The sequence below is a fragment of the Salvelinus fontinalis genome, chromosome 9 (assembly GCF_029448725.1).
Source record: "Salvelinus fontinalis isolate EN_2023a chromosome 9, ASM2944872v1, whole genome shotgun sequence".
Classification (NCBI taxonomy): Eukaryota; Metazoa; Chordata; class Actinopteri; order Salmoniformes; family Salmonidae; genus Salvelinus; species Salvelinus fontinalis.
Genome location: NC_074673.1, coordinates 10,609,042 through 10,637,025, shown reverse-complemented (window position 1 = coordinate 10,637,025; position 27,984 = coordinate 10,609,042). Strand labels below are relative to the sequence as shown.

General features: G+C 40.3%; 1 protein-coding gene across 3 annotated transcripts in view; it reads left to right on the top strand.

The window, feature by feature from the left end:
- LOC129862041 (anoctamin-1-like) overlaps positions 1–27,984 on the top strand; it is a 124,562-nt gene that overhangs the window by 39,422 nt on the left and 57,156 nt on the right. For all 3 annotated transcript variants that reach the window (XM_055933367.1, XM_055933368.1, XM_055933366.1), the window contains 6 exons: positions 4,193–4,291; positions 7,854–8,005; positions 11,166–11,220; positions 15,653–15,704; positions 16,116–16,171; positions 16,504–16,545. In XM_055933367.1, the coding sequence (XP_055789342.1) occupies positions 4,193–4,291; positions 7,854–8,005; positions 11,166–11,220; positions 15,653–15,704; positions 16,116–16,171; positions 16,504–16,545 (456 nt within the window). The remainder of the gene's footprint in view (positions 1–4,192; positions 4,292–7,853; positions 8,006–11,165; positions 11,221–15,652; positions 15,705–16,115; positions 16,172–16,503; positions 16,546–27,984) is intronic.

Sequence of the window (27,984 nt, the reverse complement as noted above, 5' to 3'; positions counted from 1 at the left end):
TTCTGTTCTTTTTGACCAAACCCACACGATATTATCAGCAATGTCCAGTCAAGTCTAGCGTTAGCTGTGAGTTAGCTTAGGGCAGAGAGGGGAGAGTGTTCCACACAACACAACACCGCTGCACCTCTACAGTCTTTGTTTTCCAGCTGGCTGGTGGATCAGGGGTATTTTTGTCTTTGGGCTTAGGTCAGCCAGTTTGCCTGGAGCCCCCACCATGTAACAGTATACAAAAGATACATTGTACTTTGGTACAACACCAGCTGAAATCGGCCTATAGAGGGCTAGCAGGACTTTCAGCAGTAACCAGGGTAACTGTGGTAACCCGGGGTAACCTTTTAACCTCCCTGGCTACTGTCATTGATTTGTTTGTTTGTTGGATTTACAGTGCCTTATAATAGTTTTCATTCCCCTTGGCGTTTTTCCTATTTTGTTGTATTACAACCTGTAATTTAAATATATTTTTATTTGGATTTCATGTAATTGACATACACACAATAGTCCAAATTGGTGAAGTGAAATGAAAAAAATCACTTGTTTCAAAAAATTCAAAAAATAAAGAAATGGAAAAGTGGTGTGTGCATATATATTCACCCCCTTTGCTATGAAGCCCCTAAATAAGATCTAATAGGAAAGGGGGTATGTACTTTCGCAAGCCACTGTAACCTGGTCCAATTTGGGTCCTGAGGAAAAACCATTAGAGAACCATTGGTTTAGACTCTAGAGACTACCCTGATTACCCCTTCAAAGTAGGAGGATACATATGCAAATAAAAACTGACTGGTCCTTGGTTACAATAATCAGACCAGATTGTGATGTCATGATCTGGGCCAAAATCTCCATCCCACCTGAACAGGCTTGGAATTCCAGGATTTTTTTTTCAAACAGCTCTTACACAAAATGGGCATTAGCCAAATTTTCACAGTTTTAGTGTCATTTTGACCTCATAGTGTGAAAATATCATAAAGAAATTGGGAAATCTCTTTTTTTAACTGCACTGCCCCTTTAAACATTACATAATTAGTATCGGTGTTATGCTGTATTTTTCTTGTTCAAAGCCAATGCATTTTGAATTCCAAATCACTGATCAGGATCAAAAGATGAATCTCTTGTAAAAAAGAATGTCAAAAAGTATGGCAGCCATTGAATCAACTTGTTGGATTAGATGTCATGAGAGCGAATGAATAAAGAAAAGCCCTGTGTAGTTCTAGTAGTAGTCTTGTGGTGCGTTGACCAACAGTAACCTGTCATGGACAGGACCTGAGGATGTCATGAGGGTGAAGTCCAGTAATATGAGACTAGGTCGGTCCAAGTGCTGAGGATGGCAAGATGACAGCTGCCATGGTAGATCTCTTTACCAAGTCAGGGACAGACAGGGCAGGGCTCTGTGGAAGGATCACAACATGCACAGACACACACAAACACACATGCACACAAACACACACGCACAATCACACACACAGGGCCAGGCAACTAATGTGTGGCGATGCCAGCTGGAAGATCACTCAGAATACCTTGACTGTACTCTTTAAGAGCAGCACAAACTCTCACACACTCTCACACATACAGAGTGTTTTCATGTTTTCAATGAAGTGTGTGAGAAAGAGAGATATAAATTATGTCATATGTGTAGTATTTTTGTGGACTTTTGTTACAAGGCAGGGTACACGCGAGATTTGGTTCTGGGTGCCATACACTCACTGTGTTATAAATCATCTGGGTATAATTTTCCATTTTGTCCCCAAATTGCATTCAAGCCATCATTCTATTCCCAAAGTGTTTCCCATGTGGTGATCGTGTCAGACTGTTCACTGTGGGGGAAGACATACAGAACAATCTCTGTCTTATGATCTTAGCGGAGAGAGGGGAGTAATGTTTAGGTATTTTATCATTCCCTCTCACCGTCCATCCATTGTGGAGTTAGTTGATTTAAAATAGGCGACCTAAGTATTATAGCTCATTAAAGTGCTGTTGACTATACTAATCTGTCTATAGAGGACATTTAAGTGGGAGTAATTCACATCTGTATCTAATAGAGGGAGGGACACTGGGACGGGACTGAAGTGGGAAGGAAGGAAGCAGAGGTGGTGATGGGATGTGGAGGGGTGTCAATGTTTGGGATTCAAACAGTGATGTGATTAATGCAAAATTCTGCTAGGAAACCCATATGAACTAACCTTGACCCTCTATGTTTCTAGAACATTCTAGTTGTCTCTGATTCTCGAACCAGAATGCAATGTGATGTGTGACAGTGCGAGACTATATTACGGTTGACTAGATGTCTTTTAGATTTGCACGCCTAAATTCCATACTTGTTGCAGCATCACTTGTTATTAAGGTTTGTTGGGCCGAAGAAAACTAGTATAAATGAAGTAGGACCAGCAGACAGGGTTGCTCCACCGCGTACCTTTAGTTAGGCCAGTTACACAACCACATTCTGATCTAACACTGCCTCTATCAAAACCTCTAACTGTGTCCATGAGGGGTCTGTGTGTTTTACAATGTGATGGTGGGAACAGGATACATGATACACTCTCACAAACGAGCTGCTGCATTCCTAAATCACTTCTGATTAAATGCTGCTCTGTGTACTCAAACTGATTCAGCCTATAGATAGCACTGACAGCACCGCGTCTTGAGTTGTTGAAAATGTCACTCCTAATGTTTCAGACATGGTGACATTTGTCGCTTGACATACAGTACACAGTACAGAGGCATGTCAAGTAGCAAGGTATTTTCATAAGATGTTATGCAAAGACTGATGATCTGTATCAACAACAAACATGATGCTGGCTGATAGACGATAGAAAGTGACAAAGGCTGTTAAGACAGTTGGTTGTTCAAGGGTTAGAGATCAAAGTTAGAGAGTGTGTTTTGTTTCAGATTCTGCGTCCCTTGTTACTCATGATGCGTGTCTTAGCTCTATTGAAGACAATACAAACTGAGATAGCCTGTAACAGTTGGTTGTTTAGAATTTGAGATCAAGTTAGAGGCCATCCCCTGCTAGCCATTGTAACGGCTGCTCTCCTCCTCTTCGTCTGAAGAGGAGAAGCATGGGTCGGACCAATACGCATCGAGGTATGCAGTCATAATGAATTTATTTAAATGATAGACGAACACGAAACACTTGAGAATTTACAAAATAACAAACGCAGTCAACAGACCTGGACACGAACTTACATATAACGTGAAGAACGCAATAACAGGAAAACTGACTACATAAAACAACGAACAAACAAAACCGAAAACAGTCCCTTGTGGCGTAACATACACTGACACAGACACAGGAGACAACCAGCCACAAACAAACAGTGTGAAAACACCTACCTTAATATGGCTCTCAATCAGAGGAAATTAAAACCACCTGCCTCTAATTGAGAGCCATATCAGGTCACCCTTAACAAACATAGAAACACACAACATAGACTACCCACCCAAACTCACGCCCTGACCGTCAAACACATACAAAATAACAGAAAACCGGTCAGGAACGTGACAGCCATGCTTGTCTTCTCACAGGAGGAGCTGCACATTGGAACAGATGCTCTGTGCTGTACCATGTCAGTGGGTGAATGAGCATCTCAGTAACCACTGATTCCATGTAAATGATATCATGAGGGTCATATCTGGGTGACTGGGTGACAGCAGCATCAAAGCCTTCACAGTGAATCCCTCCTGCGTTGATGTTGTTCAACATACATACAGTACTGTGGAATACTATTTGTGTTGGTACTAGTTTGAACTTTTTTGTCATTGTCCTAGATTCAAATGCTTCCGTTATCATGGTAATGATGATGACGTGTTTCTATAGAAGGGTAGCTGATTCTTCTCATGATTTCCCATGGTGTCTCTTTGTCTCTGTGCCATACAGTAAGTAGCCTTCAGTTCCCAGACATTGTTTTGTTTGAACTGACTATAGAAGAGGGATTTGTTTGGAGACCGTTGTTTACCCAACTGTCATCCAGATGAATGTATTGCTTTCCTTAAAGATAAGAGATAAACACACGCATTTCTTTCATTCTTTTAGTTTGTTGCCTTTATACATACCTCTAATGTTGATGCTGTCATGTCATATACTGTTGTTGGTCTAGCATTCAAAGGGACATAATTTGGGCATTCAGTACTTGCCAACCAAACAGTACTTGCCAACCAAAGGTTTATTTTATGAAATGAATCTGTTTTTTTATTATTTCAGACTAAAACTCCAGGTGTGGGCTTTGTGAAGATTCATGCTCCATGGCATGTGCTCTGTCGAGAGGCGGAGTTTATGAAGCTCAAGATGCCCACGAAAAAAGTAAGTTAACTGTTGAATGACATGTAACGGTTACAAGCTTCTCCAATGAGCTTTGAGAGGGAGGTAAGGAACCAGAGGAAGCAAGGACAGAGGAAGCAAGGACAGAGGAAGCAAGGACAGAGGAAGCAAGGACAGAGGAAACAAGGACAGAGGAATCAAGGTTTTGACAGCTAGTAACGTTTTCAGACACAGACCTGATGCTAGCCATTCTCATTCTCTTTGACCTGTTTGTGCCCTGGTTAACCTCCTGGGCACAAACATGTATATCTATAACACATATGTATATCAATAACACGTATGGAATCATGTAGTAGACCTGAATTTATATCTATATATTGTAGGTACACTATATACACAAAAGTTTTTGGACACCCCTTCAAATTAGTGAATTTAAATCAAATCAAATCAACGTTTATTTGTCAGGTGCGCCGAATACAACAGGTGAAATGCTTACTTACAGGCTCTAACCATTAGTGCAAAAAAAAGGTGTTAGGTGAACAATAGGTAAGTAAAGAAATAAAAACAACAGTAAAAAGACAGTAAAAACAGTAGCGAGGCTATTTACAGTAGCGAGGCTATAAGAGTCGTGAGGCTACATACAGGCACCGGTTAGTCGGGCTGATTGAGGTAGTATGTACATATAGATATGGTTAAAGTGACTATGCATATATGATGAACAGAGAGTAACAGTAGCGTAAAAGAGGGGTTGGCGATGGTGAGTGGTGGGACACAATGCAGATAGCTCGATTAGACAATGTACGGAAGCACTGGTTGGTCGGGCCAATTGAGGTAGTATGTACATATGTACATGAATGTATAGTTAAAGTGACTGGGCATATATGATAAACAGAGAGTAGCAGCAGCGTAAAAGAGGTGGGGCGGGGGGTACACAATGAAAATAGTCCGGGTAGCCATTTGATTACCTGTTCAGGAGTCGTATGGCTTGGGGGTAAAAACTGTTGAGAAGCCTTCCGGTACCGCTTGCCATGCAGTAGTAGAGAGAACAGTCTATGACTGGGGTGGCTGTGGTCTTTGACAATTTTTAGGGCCTTCCTCTGACACCGCCTGGTGTAGAGGTCCTGGATGGCAGGCAGCTTAGCCCCAGTCATGTACTGGGCCGTACTCACTACCCTCTGTAGTGCCTTGCGGTCGGAGGCCGAGCAATTGCCATACCAGGCAGTGATGCAACCAGTCAGGATGCTCTCGATGTTGCAGCTGTAGAACCTTTGGAGGATCTCAGGACCCATGCCAAATCTTTTTAGTTTCCTGAGGGGGAATAGGCTTTGTCGAGCCCTCTTCACGACTGTCTTGGTGTGTTTGGACCATTCTGGTATGTTGGTGATGTGGACACCAAGGAACTTGAAGCTCTCAACCTGCTCCACTACAGCCCCGTCGATGAGAATGGGGGCGTACTCGGTCCTCCTTTTCCTGTAGTCCACAATCATCTCCATAGTTTTGGTTACGTTGAGGGATAGGTTGTTATTCTGGCACCACCCGGCCAGGTCTCTGACCTCCTCCCTATAGGCTGTCTCGTCGTTGTCGGTGATCAGGCCTACCACTGTTGTGTCATCTGCAAACTTAATGATGGTGTTGGAGTCGTGCCTGGCAGTGCAGTCATGGGTGAACAGGGAGTACAGGAGGGGACTGAGCACGCACCTCTGGGGGGCTCCAGTGTTGAGGATCAGTGTGTCAGATGTGTTGCTACCTACCCTCACCACCTGGGGGCGGCCCGTCAGGAAGTCCAGGACCCAGTTGCAGAGGGAGGTGTTTAGTCCCAGGTTCCTTAGCTTGGTGATGAGCTTTGAGGGTACTATGGTGTTGAACGCTGAGCTGTAGTCAATGAACAGCATTCTCACATAGGTGTTCCTTTTGTCCAGGTGGGAAAGAGCAGTGTGGAGTGCAATAGAGATTGCATCATCTGTGTATCTGTTTGGACGGTATGCAAATTGGAGTGGGTCTAGGGTTTCTGGGATAATGGTGTTGATGTGAGCCATTACCAGCCTTTCAAAGCACTCCATGGCTACGGACGTGAGTGCTACGTGTCTGTAGTCATTTAGGCAGGTTTCCTTTGTGTTCTTGGGCACAGGGAGTATGTTGGTCTGCTTGAAACATGTTGGTATTACAGACTCAATCAGGGACATGTTAAAAATGTCAGTGAAGACACCTGCCAGTTGGTCAGCACATGCCTGGAGCACACGTCCTGGTAATCCATCTGGCCCCGCAGCCTTGTGTATGTTGACCTGTTTAAAGGTCTTACTCACGTCGGCTACGAAGAGCGTGATCACACAGTCGTCCGGAACAGCTGATGCTCTCATGCATGCCTCAGTGTTGCTTGCCTCGGAGCGAGCATAGAAGGGATTCGGCTATTTCAGGAACACCCGTTATTCAACATGGCACTATCATATGATAACACCTTTCCAACAAGTAAATTCGTAAAATTTCTGCCATGCTAGAGCTGCTCCGATCAAAAGTCTAGGAGCAACAACACCTCAGCCGCGAAATGGTAGGCCACAGAAGCTCACAGAACTGAACCGCGAGTGCTGGAAGTAACATCAACACAAGAACTATTCGTCGGGAGCCTCATAAAATGTGTTTCTATGGCCAAGCAGCCGCACACAAGCCTATGATCACCATGCACAATGCCAATAATCGGCTGGTGTGGTGTAAAGCTTGCTGCCATTGAACTCTGGAACAGTGGAAACGTGTTCTCTGGAGTGATGAATCACACTTCACCATCTGGCAGTCCGACGAATGAATCTGGGTTTGGCGGATGCCAGAAGAACGCTACCTGCCCCAATGTATTGTGCCAATTGTGAAGTTTGGTGGAAGAGGGATAATGATCTGGGGATGTTTTTCATGGTTTGGGCTAGGCCCCTTAGTTCCAGTGAAGTGAAATCTTAACGCTATAGCATACAATAATATAAATAAATAAAATGATTTCACCTTTATTTAACCAGGTAGGCCAGTTGAGAACAAGTTCTCATTTACAACTGTGACCTGGCCAAGATAAAGCAAAGCAGTGCAACAAAAACAATAATGACATTCTAGACGATTCTTTGCTCCCAACTTTGTGGCAACAGTTTGGGGAAAGCCCTTTTCTGTTTCAGCAATGCAATGCTCCCGTGCACAAAGTGAGGTCCATACAGAAATGGTTTGTCAAGATCGGTGTGGAAGAACTTGACTGGCCTGCACAGAGCACTGACATCAAACCCATTGAACACCTTTGGCAATGTTCCATCATCTAGTGGAAAGCCTTCCCAGAATAGTGTTGGCTGTTATAGCATCAAAGTGGGGACCAACTCCATATTAATGCCCAGGATTTTGGAATTAGATGTTTGACGAGCAGGTATCCACATACTTTTGGTCATGTAGTGTATATCTATATATTGTAGATATGTGAAATGAAGGTATATCTAGATATTGTAAGTATATAAACTGAAGGTTTATCTATATATTGTAGTTATATAAACTAAAGGTTTATCTTTATATTATAGGTATATAAACTAAAGGTATATCTTTATATTATAGGTATATGAACTGAAGGTATATCTTTATATTGTAGGTATATGAAATGAAGCAGAGTACGGGTGTTGGGGCGAAGATCAACACATTGGTAAACAAAGCGACAGAACCTCTCTATCCCAACGTGGAGGATAACAGGACACAAAATGTTAAGCATCTCTCCTACATGTTCTCCAGAGAAAAACAACACTTGTGAGTATATACTTTATGTCTTATGATAATATAGGGTATACAGGACTGTATAGACTGTATAAATGTACCTTAACATATGGACTTCAATTCCTGCTCCAAACCATCTTGGTTTCAAGGACATTTAATGCACTTTTAATGTACAATATCAGTCAAAAATGTGGACACACCTACTCACGCAAGGATTTATCTTTATTTTTTACTATATTCTACATTGTAGAATAATAGTGAAGACATCAAAACTATGAAATAACACATATAGAATCATGTTAGTAACCAAACAAGTGTTAAACAAATCAAAATATATTTTAGATTTTAAATTCTTCAAAGTAGCCACCCTTTGCCTTGATGAAAGCTTTGCAAACTCTTGACATTCTCTCAAACAGCTTCACCTGGAATGCTTTTCCAACAGTGTTGAATGAGTTCCCACATATGCTGAGCACTTGATGGCTGCTTTTCCTTCACTCTGCGGTCCAACTCATCCCAAACCATCTCAATTGGGTTGAGGTCGGGTGATTGTGGAGGCCAGGTCATCTGATGCAGCACTCCATAACTCTCCTTCTTGGTCAAATAGCCCTTACACAGCCTGCGGGTGTGTTGGGTCATTGTCCTGTTAATAAACAATTGATAGTCCCACTAAACGTATCGCTGCAGAATGCTGTCGTAGCCATGCTGGTTAAGCGTGCCTTGAATTCTAAATAAATCACAGACAGTATCATCAGCAAAGCACCCCCACACCATCACACCTCCTCCTCCATGCTCACGGTGGCAACCACACATGCAGAGATCATCTGTTCACCCACACTGCGTCTCACAAAGACACAGCGGTTTGAACCAATAATCTCAAATTTGGACTCATCAGACCAAAGGACAGATTTCCACTGGTCTAACGTCCATTGCTCGTGTTTCTTGGCCCAAGCAAGTCTTCTTATTGGTGTCCTTTAGTATTGGTTTCTTTGCAGCAATTCAACCAGGAAGGCTTGATTCATGCAGTCTCCTCTGAACAGTTGATGTTGAGATGTGTCTGTTACTTGAACTCTGAAGCATTTATTTGGGCTGCAATCTGAGGTGCAGTTAACTCTAATGAACTTATCCTCTGCAGCAGAGGTAACTCTGGGTCTTCTTTTCCTGTGGCGGTCCTCATGAGAGCCCGTTTCATCGTCTCGCTTGATGGTTTTTTCAACTGTACTTGAAGAAACGTTCAAAGTCCTTGACTAAACTTTATGTCTTAAAGTAATGATGGACTGTCATTTCTCTTTGCTTATTTGAGCTGTTCTTGCCATAATATGAACTTGGTCTTTCACCAAATAGGGCTGACTTCTGTATACCACACCTACCTTGTCACAACACAACTGATTGGCTCAAATGCATTAAGAAGGAAAGAAATTCTACAAATTCACTTTTAACACGGCACGCCTGTTAATTGAAATGCATTCCAGGTGACTACCTCTTGAAGCTGGTTGAGAGAATGCCAAGAGTGTGCAAAGCTGTCATCAAGGTAAAGGGTGGCTACTTTGAAGAATCACAAACATAAAATATATTTTTGATTTGTTTAACACTTTTTTGGTTACTACATGATTCCATATGTGTTATTTCATAGTTTTGATGTCTTCACTATTGTTCTATAATGTAGAACGTAGTAAAAATAAAGAAAAACCCTTGAATGAGTAGGTGTGTCCAAACTTTTGACTGGTGCTGTAAATGTCTAGTGGCATATGATATGGCATGTGGTGGCATATGCCTGTTCGCACACATTAAGGACAGGCAAGAAAAATAGCTGAAGGAATATTCGTTGTTCTGAGGGATTATATGCATCACTATAAACAGTATGTCTTCCAATCACATATACAAAACTGTTCTCTAAAATTACATTCCTGCGCCTATCCATCTTTGTTTACGGGAATTTAATGCACATAATCTAATTGACTACTGTAGTGGTGTACGGTATAGTATGTGGCATACCCATTGACACCCATTGACAACAGAACAGAACAATAGCTGAAGGTCTGAAGGTCTGACGGCTTGTACAACAACAGACTATCAATAATAACTGTGAAACAGTTTAGCGGATGGTAAACCATTCCTTGAAAATACAGAGGGCCAAACTTGAACCCGTAATCGTGTGTAAAGCTTCCCGCAAAGACTTACATACCAGCTCACACCAGCTCATACCAGCTCACACCAGCTCACACCAGCTCATACCAGCTCACACCAGCTCACACCAGCTCACACCAGCTCACACTCGATCACATGATCAAGCCCAGAAGCAGAAGTCAAATAATCATGATGTTGTGTTTAATGTTATAAAAGAAAGGGCCTATCAGCTTTGAATCTTACTCAAACAGCACACTAAAGTATCTGTAAAGGCATGAGCTATAAACAGGGTTATTTCTGTCACAGTTTGTTTTGTTGGTTTATTTGGTGTAGAGATTGGACGGCCGTCTATTCTGAGCTATTGCCCTAACACTAGAAGCTATGCTATTCCAACCCTGCTATCTATTAATCTGGTCTGCTGTAACTATGCTACCCCAACCCTGCCATCTATTAATCTGGTCTGCTGTAACTATGCTATTCCAACCCTGCTATGTATTAATCTGGTCTGCTGTAACTATGCTTACCATAACAATCCCCCATGGGTTATCTATGACAGGTCTGTAAGACCTTTAAGGACATTTAGGCCCTCTGGTCTCTAGGCGGGTAAGCCTTTTGTCCCAGATCTGTTTGTGCTGTCTTGCCAATTCCACACCACGTGACAGTGACCATTGGAGTTGACAAGACAGCAGGAACTGATCTGGGACCAGGCTTTGTCCGGGCTGCCTAACCACTGACATCCTCTCTATGATGGGTTTCATTACACCTCTGTGTGTTACGCAGGAAAGCGATTATTGTATGCTGATACTTCACTAACAAAGAGTGTCTGTTTATAATGTGGGTAGTTGGCTGCAAAAACAACCTGCCCTCATGTATACAGTTAATTCTACCGTCTCTCTCTCTCTCTTTCTCTCTCTCTCTCTCGCTCTATCTCTCTCTGTGTGTCTCTGTCTCTGTCTCTGTGTGTGTGTGTGTGTGTGTGTGTGTGTGTGTGTGTGTGTGTGTGTGTGTGTGTGTGTGTGTGTGTGTGTGTGTGTGTGTGTGTGTGTGTGTGTGTGTTTCTTCATAACAGGTTTGATTTATCAGACAGAGACTCCTTCTTTGATAGTAAAACAAGAGCTTCAATAGTAAGTGTCACTGTGTCGTCCAGGTCCTCCATGACTGTAGACTCTAGACTCTAGACTGTAGACTGGAGACTGGAGACTGTAGAATATAGACTGGAGACTGGAGACTGGAGACTGGAGACTGGAGACTGGAGACTGGAGACTGGAGACTGGAGACTGGAGACTGGAGACTGGAGACTGGAGACTGGAGACTGGAGAATGGAGACTGGAGACTGGAGACTGGAGACTGGAGACTGGAGACTGGAGACTGGAGACTGGAGACTGGAGACTGTAACCAGTATAATGTAGACTGTAGAATGTAGACTGTAGAATGTAGAATGTAGACTGTAGACTATAGAATGTAGACTGTAGACTGTAGACTGTAGACTGTAGACTGTAGACTGTAGACTGTAGACTGTAGAATGTAGACTGTAGACTGTAGACTGTAGACTGTAGACTGTAGACTGTAGACTGTAGACTGTAGACTGTAGACTGTAGAATGTAGACAGTAGAATGTAGACAGTATAATGTAGACTGTAGACAGTAGAATGTAGACAGTATAATGTAGACTGTAGAATGTAGAATGTAGACTGAATGTAGACTGTAGACTGTAGAATGTAGACTGTAGACTGTAGACTGTAGAATGTAGACAGTATAATGTAGACTGTAGAATGTAGAATGTAGACTGAATGTAGACTGTAGACTGTAGACTGTAGAATGTACACTGTAGACTGTAGACTGTAGACTGTAGACAGTATAATGTAGACAGTATAATGTAGACTGTAGAATGTAGAATGTAGACTGAATGTAGACTGTAGAATGTAGACTGTAGACTGAGACCATTGAGACCATTAATTACAGTAGATCATCTCAGTTTATTCATGAGAACCATAACAGGAAGGTGTTTATTGTAGATTTGTGTGTATTGGGTATATGTTGTGTAATTTGTTAAGTATTTCTTGTTAAATATTACTGCACTGTCGGAGCGGGAGGCACAAGCATTTCGCTACATCCGCAATAACATCTGCTAATCACGTGTATGTGACCAATAACATCTGCTAAACACGTGTATGTGACCAATAACATCTGTTAAACATGTGTATGTGACCAATAACATCTGCTAAACACGTGTATTTAACCAATAACATCTGCTAACCATGTGTATGTGACCAATAACATCTGCTAACCATGTGTATGTGACCAATAACATCTACTAAACACGTGTATGTGACCAATAACATCTGCTAAACATGTGTATGTGACAAATAACATCTGCTAACCATGTGTATGTGACCAATAACATCTGCTAACCATGTGTATGTGACCAATAACATCTGCTAACCATGTGTATGTGACCAATAACATCTGCTAACCATGTGTATGTGACCAATAACATCTGCTAACCATGTGTATGTGACCAATAACATCTGCTAACCATGTGTATGTGACCAATAACATCTGCTAACCGTGTGTATGTGACCAATAACATCTGCTAACCGTGTGTACGTGACCAATAACATCTGTTAATCACGTGTATGTGACCAATAACATCTGCTAAACATGTGTATGTGACCAATAACATCTGATAAACACGTGTATGTGACCAATAACATCTGCTAAACACGTGTATGTGACCAATAACATCTGCTAATCACGTGTATGTGACCAATAACATCTGCTAAACACGTTTATGTGACGTGACCAATAACATCTGCTAATCACGTGTATGTGACCAATAACATCTGTTAATCACGTGTATGTGACCAATAACATCTGCCAATCACGTGTATGTGACCAATAACATCTGCTAAACACGTGTATGTGACGTGACCAATAACATCTGCTAACCATGTGTATGTGACCAATAACATCTGCTAACCGTGTGTATGTGACCAATAACATCTGCCAATCACATGTATGTGACCAATAACATCTGTTAACCATGTGTATGTGACCAATAACATCGGCTAACCATGTGTATGTGACCAATAACATCTGCTAACCATGTGTATGTGACCAATAACATATGTTAACCATGTGTATGTGACCAATAACATCTGTTAATCATGTGTATGTGACCAATAACATCTGCTAACCACGTGTATGTGACCAATAACATCTGCTAACCACGTGTATGTGACCAATAACATCTGTTAACCATGTGTATGTGACCAATAACATCTGCTAACCATGTGTATGTGGCCAATAACATCTGCTAACCACGTGTATGTGACCAATAACATCTGCTAACCACGTGTATGTGACCAATAACATCTGTTAACCATGTGTATGTGACCAATAACATCTGCTAACCATGTGTATGTGGCCAATAACATCTGCTAACCATGTGTATGTGACCAATAACATCTGTTAACCATGTGTATGTGACCAATAACATCTGTTAATCATGTGTATGTGACCAATAACATCTGCTAACCACGTGTATGTGACCAATAACATCTGTTAATCATGTGTATGTGACCAATAACATCTACTAACCACGTGTATGTGACCAATAACATCTGCTAAACATGTGTATGTGACCAATAACATTTGTTAAACATGTGTATGTGACCAATAACATCTGCTAACCACGTGTATGTGACCAATAACATCTGTTAAACACGTGTATGTGACCAATAACATCTGCCAACCACGTGTATGTGACCAATAACATCTGCTAAACACGTGTATGTGACCAATAACATCTGCTAAACACGTGTATGTGACCAATAACATCTGCTAACCACGTGTATGTGACCAATAACATCTGCTAACCATGTGTATGTGACCAATAACATCTGCTAAACACATGTATGTGACCAATAACATCTGCTAACCACGTGTATGTGACCAATAACATCTGCTAACCACGTGTATGTGACCAATAACATCTGCTAACCACGTGTATGTGACCAATAACATCTGTTAACCATGTGTATGTGACCAATAACATCTGTTAACCATGTGTATGTGACCAATAACATCTGCTAACCATGTGTATGTGACCAATAACATCTGCTAACCATGTGTGTGTGACCAATAACATCTGCTAACCGTGTGTATGTGGCCAATAACATCTGCTAACCGTGTGTATGTGGCCAATAACATCTGCTAAACACGTGTATGTGACCAATAACATCTGCTAATCACGTGTATGTGACCAATAACATCTGCTAAACACGTTTATGTGACGTGACCAATAACATCTGCTAATCACGTGTATGTGACCAATAACATCTGTTAATCACGTGTATGTGACCAATAACATCTGCCAATCACGTGTATGTGACCAATAACATCTGCTAAACACGTGTATGTGACGTGACCAATAACATCTGCTAACCATGTGTATGTGACCAATAACATCTGCTAACCGTGTGTATGTGACCAATAACATCTGCCAATCACATGTATGTGACCAATAACATCTGTTAACCATGTGTATGTGACCAATAACATCGGCTAACCATGTGTATGTGACCAATAACATCTGCTAACCATGTGTATGTGACCAATAACATATGTTAACCATGTGTATGTGACCAATAACATCTGTTAATCATGTGTATGTGACCAATAACATCTGCTAACCACGTGTATGTGACCAATAACATCTGTTAATCATGTGTATGTGACCAATAACATCTACTAACCACGTGTATGTGACCAATAACATCTGATAAACACGTGTATGTGACCAATAACATCTGTTAACCATGTGTATGTGACCAATAACATCTGCTAACCACGTGTATGTGACCAATAACATCTGCTTAACACGTGTATGTGACCAATAACATTTGTTAAACATGTGTATGTGACCAATAACATCTGATAAACACATGTATGTGACCAATAACATCTGCTAACCACATGTATGTGACCAATAACATCTGTTAAACATGTGTATGTGACCAATAACATCTGCTAACCACGTGTATGTGACCAATAACATCTGTTAACCATGTGTATGTGACCAATAACATCTGTTAACCATGTGTATGTGACCAAAAACATCTGTTAACCATGTTTATGTGACCAATAACATCTGCTAACCATGTGTATGTGACCAATAACATCTGCTAACCATGTGTGTGACCAATAACATCTGCTAACCGTGTGTATGTGGCCAATAACATCTGCTAACCATGTGTATGTGACCAATAACACCTGCTAACTATGTGTATGTGACCAATAACATCTGTTAACCATGTGTATGTGACCAATAACATCTGCTAACCATGTGTATGTGGCCAATAACATCTGTTAACCATGTGTATGTGACCAATAACATCTGCTAACTGTGTGTATGTGACCAATAACATCTGCTAACCGTGTGTATGTGACCAATAAAATCTGCCAATCACGTGTTTGTGACCAATAACATCTGATTTGATTTGAGGAATGTACTATTCTGTATGTACGATTAGTTCTTCTCTTCTTATCTTTTCAGGTTTTTGAAGTATTGAAACGTACAAAATGCACAAAGGCTAAGTATAGTATGGGTAAGTTATAAGATTCTGCTTTGTTTTATATACTCAATGTCTAGGAGGGCTTTTCCCTTCTGTGTAGTTCGAGCCTCATGCACTACATGCAGTGTGTGTCCTGCACAATAATGTGTGTTTGAGTGTGTCTGTATTTGTGTGTGTATGTGTCTATTTTATAACCTACTGTATATGCCTGTAAAATGTGTGCTTGTTTGTGTGAAATGATACAGTATCACAGGAATATTCACATAGCCTAAACTCAGATTCTCAAATTGGCCGTTAGACTTTTAAAAATGGTTCCTCTGGGTTGACACTAGCACTGCTGGTACCAGCCATTAGTTAATGCAGTAACTAAAGACCAGCAGAATTAGTAGGTATTTCATTTGGGTTTTTAAAGGCAGTACAACTTCCCGGTGTGTCTGTCTCTAGGGTTCACCAGCCTGCTAGGGAGTGGAGTCTACACAGATGCATATCCACTACATGATGTGAGTACTCATTACAATCCGCTTAATTGTGTTTACAATAAAATACATGTTTACATCTTTTTGTTTGTTTGTTGCTGTCTCATGGTATTCCCAACCCCCGTGGACACCACACATACATCTGTTTAATGACACATGAGACATCGGAGTCAATTCCACTGCTGAGTGCTGACTATACAATAAAGTTAACTGCCGATTGGACTGTATGTGATTAGTAGATGTTTTAATAGACGTCGTTGAGTGCAGTCAAACATGTCATGACGAGTCACATTGAGTAGACACGTTGAAAACTTATCTGGACGAATAACAAGATCTCTGGTTTATGTGTTTTGCAGGGAGATTTGGATGGGGAAAACGTTGAGCCCAATGATAGGAAGGTGAGTGACATGAATATGGGCATATGGGCATTCCTAAGGAGACCACACTGATATTAGACCACACTGATATTAGACCACACTGATGTTAGACCACACTGATGTTAGACCACACTGATATTAATAGACCACACTGATGTTAGACCACACTGATGTTAGACCACACTGATATTAATAGACCACACTGATGTTAGACCACACTGATGTTAGACCACACTGATATTAATAGACCACACTGATGTTAGACCACACTGATGTTAGACCACACTGATGTTAGACCACACTGATATTAATAGACCACACTGATGTTAGACCACACTGATGTTAGACCACACTGATGTTAACAGACCACACTGATGTTAATAGACCACACTGATGTTAGACCACACTGATGTTAACAGACCACACTGATGTTAATAGACCACACTGATGTTAGACCACACTGATGTTAGACCACACTGATATTAATAGACCACACTGATGTTAATAGACCACACTGATGTTAGACCACACTGATGTTAGACCACACTGATATTAATAGACCACACTGATGTTAGACCACACTGATGTTAATAGACCACACTGATGTTAATAGACCACACTGATGTTAATAGACCACACTGATATTAGACCACACTGATGTTAGACCACACTGATGTTAGACCACACTGATATTAATAGACCACACTGATGTTAATAGACCACACTGATGTTAATAGACCACACTGATGTTAGACCACACTGATGTTAGACCACACTGATATTAATAGACCACACTGATGTTAACAGACCACACTGATGTTAACAGACCACACTGATGTTAACAGACCACACTGATGTTAACAGACCACACTGATGTTAACAGACCACACTGATGTTAATAGACCACACTGATGTTAATAGACCACACTGATGTTAATAGACCACACTGATGTTAGACCACACTGATATTAACAGACCACACTGATGTTAATAGACCACACTGATATTAACAGACCACACTGATATTAATAGACCACACTGATGTTAGACCACACTGATGTTAGACCACACTGATATTAACAGACCACACTGATGTTAATAGACCACACTGATGTTAATAGACCACACTGATGTTAGACCACACTGATGTTAGACCACACTGATATTAACAGACCACACTGATGTTAATAGACCACACTGATGTTAATAGACCACACTGATATTAATAGACCACACTGATATTAATAGACCACACTGATATTAATAGACCACACTGATGTTAGACCACACTGATGTTAGACCACACTGATGTTAGACCACACTGATGTTAGACCACACTGATGTTAGACCACACTGATGTTAGACCACACTGATGTTAACAGACCACACTGATGTTAATAGACCACACTGATATTAGACCACACTGATGTTAACAGACCACACTGATGTTAATAGACCACACTGATGTTAGACCACACTGATATTAATAGACCACACTGATATTAATAGACCACACTGATGTTAGACCACACTGATGTTAGACCACACTGATGTTAGACCACACTGATATTAATAGACCACACTGATATTAATAGACCACACTGATATTAATAGACCACACTGATGTTAGACCACACTGATGTTAGACCACACTGATGTTAGACCACACTGATGTTAACAGACCACACTGATGTTAATAGACCACACTGATATTAGACCACACTGATGTTAACAGACCACACTGATGTTAATAGACCACACTGATGTTAGACCACACTGATATTAATAGACCACACTGATATTAATAGACCACACTGATATTAATAGACCACACTGATGTTAGACCACACTGATGTTAGACCACACTGATGTTAGACCACACTGATATTAATAGACCACACTGATGTTAGACCACACTGATATTAACAGACCACACTGATGTTAATAGACCACACTGATATTAACAGACCACACTGATGTTAATAGACCACACTGATATTAGACCACACTGATGTTAGACCACACTGATGTTAGACCACACTGATATTAATAGACCACACTGATGTTAGACCACACTGATGTTAGACCACACTGATATTAACAGACCACACTGATATTAACAGACCACACTGATATTAATAGACCACACTGATATTAACAGACCACACTGATGTTAGACCACACTGATATTAACAGACCACACTGATATTAACAGACCACACTGATGTTAGACCACACTGATATTAACAGACCACACTGATATTAACAGACCACACTGATGTTAGACCACACTGATATTAACAGACCACACTGATGTTAAAACCTGTCTAGGATCAGCGTGGCGCTAGCGGCACACCCCCCCCCCCCCCCCCCCCACTGAAAAACCAGTGCCGCGAAATTCAAAAAAAATTTTTTTTTTAAATATTTAACTTTCACACATTAAAGTCCAATACAGCTAATGAAAGACACAGATCTTGTGAATCCAGTCAACATTTCCGATTTTTAAAATGTTTTACAGGGAAGACACAATATGTAAAGATGTACATCTATTACCTAAAAACACATTAGCATAATCCACCATCTTTTATTTGTCCACCAACACCAGTAGCCATCACCAATTCGGCTAAACTAAGATATTTATAGCCCCTAACCAACAAAAAAACTCATTAGATGACAGTCTGATAACATATTTATGGTATGGGATAGGTTTTGTTAGAAAAAAGTGCATATTTCAGGTAGATGGCATAGTTTACAATTGCACCCACCGTCACAAATGGACTAGAATAATTACAATGAGCAACGTGTTTACCTAACTACTAATCATCAAACATTTCGTAAAAATACACAGCATACACGAATCGAAAGACACAGATCCTGTGAATACAGACAATATTTCAGATTTTCTAAGTGTCTTACAGCGAAAACACAATAAATCGTTATATTAGCTTAGCACATAGCAATTAGCAGCCCAGCATTGATTCTAGCCAAAGTGAGCGATAAAAGTCAACATCGCCAAAAGATATTAATTTTTTCACTAACCTTCTCAGAATTCTTCCGATGACACTCCTGTAACATCACATTACAACATGCATATACAGTTTGATCGAAAATGTTTATATTTAGCCACCAAAATCATGGTTAGACAATGTGAAATGTAGCTCAGTTGGTCAGAAAATTTCCTTGCGCCACTTAGACAGTGATCTACTCTTATACATAAATACTCATAAACGTGACTAAAAAATATAGGGTGGACAGGGATTGATAGACAATTTAATTCTTAATACAATTGCGTTATTACATTTTTTAATTTATCCTTACTTTTCAATACAGTTTGCGCCAAGCGAAGCTACGTCAAAAAACATGGCGTCCTAAGCCACTAAAATGTTTCGACAGAAACACGATTTATCATAATAAAAATGTCCTACCTTGAGCTGTTCTTCCATCAGTATCTTGGGCAAAGGATCCTTTCTTGGGAGAAATCGTCTTTTGGTGGAAAGCTGTCCTCTTGCCATGTGGAAATGTCAACTGCGTTCGGGATGAACTGAAAAGCGTGCCCAACTTTTCACATCGTTGCAAAAATAAATGTCCCAAAATCGCACTAAACGGATATAAATTGCTATAAAACGCTTTAAATTAACTAACTTATGATGTTTTTAACTCCTATAACGAGTGAAAAGATGACCGGAGAAATATAACAGGCTAAACTAACGCTTGGAACAGGTGCGCGCCGGTGTACTCTTGGCTCATGACGCAGCTCCCAAAGAATGACTAGCTTCAGGGTTTTTTCATTTGTAGGGCCTGTGAACGCGCAATCGACCCCGTTGGAATCGTCATCACGTAAAGGCATCCAGGGGAAGACGTAAGAAGTGTCCGTATAGTCATAGCAACGACAGTGCCCTTTTAAATGACTTCAGAAGAGTGGCCAACATTTCTCAAATCTGACTCCATGTCAGGGAAATTGCTGTAGAATGGGCTCTGTTCCACTTAGAGACAAAATTTCAACTCCTATAGAAACTATAGACTGTTTTCTATCCAATAATAATAATAATATGCATATTGTACGATCAAGGATTTTGTGGGAAGCCGTTTCAAAAATTAGCCAAATTAGCATAAGTAGTCTAAACAGCGCCCCCATCCCCAACAGGTTATTAATAGACCACACTGATGTTAGACCACACTGATATTAACAGACCACACTGATGTTAATAGACCACACTGATGTTAATAGACCACACTGATATTAACAGACCACACTGATGTTAGACCACACTGATATTAACAGACCACACTGATGTTAATAGACGACACTGATGTTAATAGACCACACTGATAATAACAGACCACACTGATGTTAACAGACCACACTGATGTTAATAGACCACACTGATGTTAGACCACACTGATGTTAACAGACCACACTGATGTTAATAGACCACACTGATGTTAGACCACACTGATGTTAGACTACACTGATATTAACAGACCACACTGATGTTAATAGACCACACTGATGTTAATAGACCACACTGATATTAACAGACCACACTGATGTTAACAGACCACACTGATGTTAATAGACCACACTGATGTTAGACCACACTGATGTTAACAGACCACACTGATGTTAATAGACCACACTGATGTTAACAGACCACACTGATGTTAATAGACCACACTGATGTTAATAGACCACACTGATGTTAATAGACCACACTGATGTTAATAGACCACACTGATGTTAATAGACCACACTGATGTTAACAGACCACACTGATGTTAATAGACCACACTGATGTTAGACCACACTGATGTTAACAGACCACACTGATGTTAATAGACCACACTGATGTTAATAGACCACACTGATATTAACAGACCACACTGATGTTAGACCACACTGATATTAACAGACCACACTGATGTTAATAGACCACACTGATGTTAATAGACCACACTGATATTAACAGACCACACTGATGTTAACAGACCACACTGATGTTAATAGACCACACTGATGTTAGACCACACTGATGTTAACAGACCACACTGATGTTAATAGACCACACTGATATTAACAGACCACACTGATGTTAGACTACACTGATATTAACAGACCACACTGATGTTAATAGACCACACTGATGTTAGACCACACTGATGTTAACAGACCACACTGATGTTAATAGACCACACTGATGTTAACAGACCACACTGATGTTAATAGACCACACTGATGTTAATAGACCACACTGATATTAACAGACCACACTGATGTTAACAGACCACACTGATGTTAATAGACCACACTGATGTTAGACCACACTGATGTTAACAGACCACACTGATGTTAATAGACCACACTGATATTAACAGACCACACTGATGTTAATAGACCACACTGATATTAACAGACCACACTGATGTTAACAGACCACACTGATGTTAATAGACCACACTGATGTTAGACCACACTGATGTTAACAGACCACACTGATGTTAATAGACCACACTGATGTTAACAGACCACACTGATGTTAATAGACCACACTGATGTTAATAGACCACACTGATGTTAATAGACCACACTGATGTTAATAGACCACACTGATGTTAATAGACCACACTGATGTTAATAGACCACACTGATGTTAATAGACCACACTGATGTTAACAGACCACACTGATGTTAACAGACCACACTGATGTTAATAGACCACACTGATGTTAGACCACACTGATGTTAGACCACACTGATGTTAATAGACCACACTGATATTAACAGACCACACTGATATTAACAGACCACACTGATATTAACAGACCACACTGATGTTAACAGACCACACTGATGTTAGACCACACTGATATTAACAGACCACACTGATGTTAATAGACCACACTGATGTTAATAGACCACACTGATATTAACAGACCACACTGATATTAACAGACCACACTGATGTTAACAGACCACACTGATGTTAATAGACCACACTGATGTTAGACCACACTGATGTTAACAGACCACACTGATGTTAATAGACCACACTGATGTTAGACCACACTGATGTTAGACTACACTGATATTAACAGACCACACTGATATTAATAGACCACACTGATGTTAATAGACCACACTGATGTTAATAGACCACACTGATGTTAATAGACCACACTGATGTTAATAGACCACACTGATGTTAATAGACCACACTGATATTAACAGACCACACTGATGTTAACAGACCACACTGATGTTAATAGACCACACTGATGTTAGACCACACTGATGTTAACAGACCACACTGATGTTAATAGACCACACTGATGTTAACAGACCACACTGATGTTAATAGACCACACTGATGTTAATAGACCACACTGATGTTAATAGACCACACTGATGTTAATAGACCACACTGATGTTAATAGACCACACTGATGTTAACAGACCACACTGATGTTAGACCACACTGATGTTAACAGACCACACTGATGTTAATAGACCACACTGATGTTAGACCACACTGATGTTAGACCACACTGATGTTAATAGACCACACTGATATTAACAGACCACACTGATATTAACAGACCACACTGATGTTAACAGACCACACTGATGTTAGACCACACTGATATTAACAGACCACACTGATGTTAATAGACCACACTGATGTTAGACCACACTGATATTAATAGACCACACTGATGTTAGACCACACTGATGTTAGACCACACTGATGTTAGACCACACTGATGTTAACAGACCACACTGATGTTAATAGACCACACTGATGTTAGACCACACTGATGTTAGACTACACTGATATTAACAGACCACACTGATGTTAATAGACCACACTGATGTTAATAGACCACACTGATATTAACAGACCACACTGATGTTAACAGACCACACTGATGTTAATAGACCACACTGATGTTAGACCACACTGATGTTAACAGACCACACTGATGTTAATAGACCACACTGATGTTAACAGACCACACTGATGTTAATAGACCACACTGATGTTAGACCACACTGATATTAACAGACCACACTGATGTTAATAGACCACACTGATGTTAATAGACCACACTGATGTTAATAGACCACACTGATGTTAGACCACACTGATGTTAACAGACCACACTGATGTTAGACCACACTGATGTTAACAGACCACACTGATGTTAATAGACCACACTGATGTTAGACCACACTGATGTTAACAGACCACACTGATGTTAATAGACCACACTGATGTTAACAGACCACACTGATGTTAATAGACCACACTGATGTTAATAGACCACACTGATGTTAATAGACCACACTGATGTTAATAGACCACACTGATGTTAATAGACCACACTGATGTTAACAGACCACACTGATGTTAGACCACACTGATGTTAACAGACCACACTGATGTTAATAGACCACACTGATGTTAGACCACACTGATGTTAGACCACACTGATGTTAATAGACCACACTGATATTAACAGACCACACTGATATTAACAGACCACACTGATGTTAACAGACCACACTGATGTTAGACCACACTGATATTAACAGACCACACTGATGTTAATAGACCACACTGATGTTAATAGACCACACTGATATTAACAGACCACACTGATGTTAACAGACCACACTGATGTTAATAGACCACACTGATGTTAGACCACACTGATGTTAACAGACCACACTGATGTTAATAGACCACACTGATGTTAGACCACACTGATGTTAGACTACACTGATATTAACAGACCACACTGATGTTAATAGACCACACTGATGTTAATAGACCACACTGATATTAACAGACCACACTGATGTTAACAGACCACACTGATGTTAATAGACCACACTGATGTTAGACCACACTGATGTTAGACCACACTGATATTAACAGACCACACTGATGTTAATAGACCACACTGATGTTAATAGACCACACTGATATTAACAGACCACACTGATGTTAGACCACACTGATATTAACAGACCACACTGATGTTAATAGACCACACTGATGTTAATAGACCACACTGATGTTAACAGACCACACTGATGTTAGACCACACTGATGTTAACAGACCACACTGATGTTAATAGACCACACTGATGTTAGACCACACTGATGTTAGACCACACTGATGTTAATAGACCACACTGATATTAACAGACCACACTGATATTAACAGACCACACTGATGTTAACAGACCACACTGATGTTAGACCACACTGATATTAACAGACCACACTGATGTTAATAGACGACACTGATGTTAATAGACCACACTGATATTAACAGACCACACTGATATTAACAGACCACACTGATGTTAACAGACCACACTGATGTTAGACCACACTGATATTAACAGACCACACTGATGTTAATAGACGACACTGATGTTAATAGACCACACTGATATTAACAGACCACACTGATGTTAACAGACCACACTGATGTTAATAGACCACACTGATGTTAGACCACACTGATGTTAACAGACCACACTGATGTTAATAGACCACACTGATGTTAGACCACACTGATGTTAGACTACACTGATATTAACAGACCACACTGATGTTAATAGACCACACTGATGTTAATAGACCACACTGATATTAACAGACCACACTGATGTTAACAGACCACACTGATGTTAATAGACCACACTGATGTTAGACCACACTGATGTTAACAGACCACACTGATGTTAATAGACCACACTGATGTTAACAGACCACACTGATGTTAATAGACCACACTGATGTTAATAGACCACACTGATGTTAATAGACCACACTGATGTTAATAGACCACACTGATGTTAATAGACCACACTGATGTTAACAGACCACACTGATGTTAATAGACCACACTGATGTTAGACCACACTGATGTTAACAGACCACACTGATGTTAATAGACCACACTGATGTTAATAGACCACACTGATATTAACAGACCACACTGATGTTAGACCACACTGATATTAACAGACCACACTGATGTTAATAGACCACACTGATGTTAATAGACCACACTGATATTAACAGACCACACTGATGTTAACAGACCACACTGATGTTAATAGACCACACTGATGTTAACAGACCACACTGATGTTAACAGACCACACTGATATTAATAGACCACACTGATATTAACAGACCACACTGATGTTAACAGACCACACTGATGTTAATAGACCACACTGATATTAACAGACCACACTGATGTTAACAGACCACACTGATGTTAATAGACCACACTGATATTAACAGACCACACTGATGTTAGACCACACTGATGTTAACAGACCACACTGATGTTAATAGACCACACTGATATTAACAGACCACACTGATGTTAGACTACACTGATATTAACAGACCACACTGATGTTAATAGACCACACTGATGTTAGACCACACTGATGTTAACAGACCACACTGATGTTAATAGACCACACTGATGTTAACAGACCACACTGATGTTAATAGACCACACTGATGTTAATAGACCACACTGATATTAACAGACCACACTGATGTTAACAGACCACACTGATGTTAATAGACCACACTGATGTTAGACCACACTGATGTTAACAGACCACACTGATGTTAATAGACCACACTGATATTAACAGACCACACTGATGTTAGACTACACTGATATTAACAGACCACACTGATGTTAATAGACCACACTGATGTTAATAGACCACACTGATATTAACAGACCACACTGATGTTAACAGACCACACTGATGTTAATAGACCACACTGATGTTAGACCACACTGATGTTAACAGACCACACTGATGTTAATAGACCACACTGATGTTAACAGACCACACTGATGTTAATAGACCACACTGATGTTAATAGACCACACTGATGTTAATAGACCACACTGATGTTAATAGACCACACTGATGTTAATAGACCACACTGATGTTAATAGACCACACTGATGTTAATAGACCACACTGATGTTAACAGACCACACTGATGTTAACAGACCACACTGATGTTAATAGACCACACTGATGTTAGACCACACTGATGTTAGACCACACTGATGTTAATAGACCACACTGATATTAACAGACCACACTGATATTAACAGACCACACTGATATTAACAGACCACACTGATGTTAACAGACCACACTGATGTTAGACCACACTGATATTAACAGACCACACTGATGTTAATAGACCACACTGATGTTAATAGACCACACTGATATTAACAGACCACACTGATGTTAACAGACCACACTGATGTTAATAGACCACACTGATGTTAACAGACCACACTGATGTTAACAGACCACACTGATGTTAATAGACCACACTGATGTTAGACCACACTGATGTTAATAGACCACACTGATGTTAATAGACCACACTGATGTTAGACCACACTGATGTTAGACTACACTGATATTAACAGACCACACTGATGTTAACAGACCACACTGATGTTAACAGACCACACTGATGTTAACAGACTACACTGATGTTAACAGACCACACTGATGTTAACAGACCACACTGATGTTAATAGACCACACTGATGTTAGACCACACTGATGTTAATAGACCACACTGATGTTAATAGACCACACTGATGTTAGACCACACTGATGTTAGACTACACTGATATTAACAGACCACACTGATATTAATAGACCACACTGATGTTAATAGACCACACTGATATTAACAGACCACACTGATGTTAACAGACCACACTGATGTTAATAGACCACACTGATGTTAGACCACACTGATGTTAACAGACCACACTGATGTTAATAGACCACACTGATGTTAACAGACCACACTGATGTTAATAGACCACACTGATGTTAATAGACCACACTGATGTTAATAGACCACACTGATGTTAATAGACCACACTGATGTTAATAGACCACACTGATGTTAACAGACCACACTGATGTTAGACCACACTGATGTTAACAGACCACACTGATGTTAATAGACCACACTGATGTTAGACCACACTGATGTTAGACCACACTGATGTTAATAGACCACACTGATATTAACAGACCACACTGATATTAACAGACCACACTGATGTTAACAGACCACACTGATGTTAGACCACACTGATATTAACAGACCACACTGATGTTAATAGACCACACTGATGTTAGACCACACTGATATTAATAGACCACACTGATGTTAGACCACACTGATGTTAGACCACACTGATGTTAACAGACCACACTGATGTTAATAGACCACACTGATGTTAGACCACACTGATGTTAGACTACACTGATATTAACAGACCACACTGATGTTAATAGACCACACTGATGTTAATAGACCACACTGATATTAACAGACCACACTGATGTTAACAGACCAC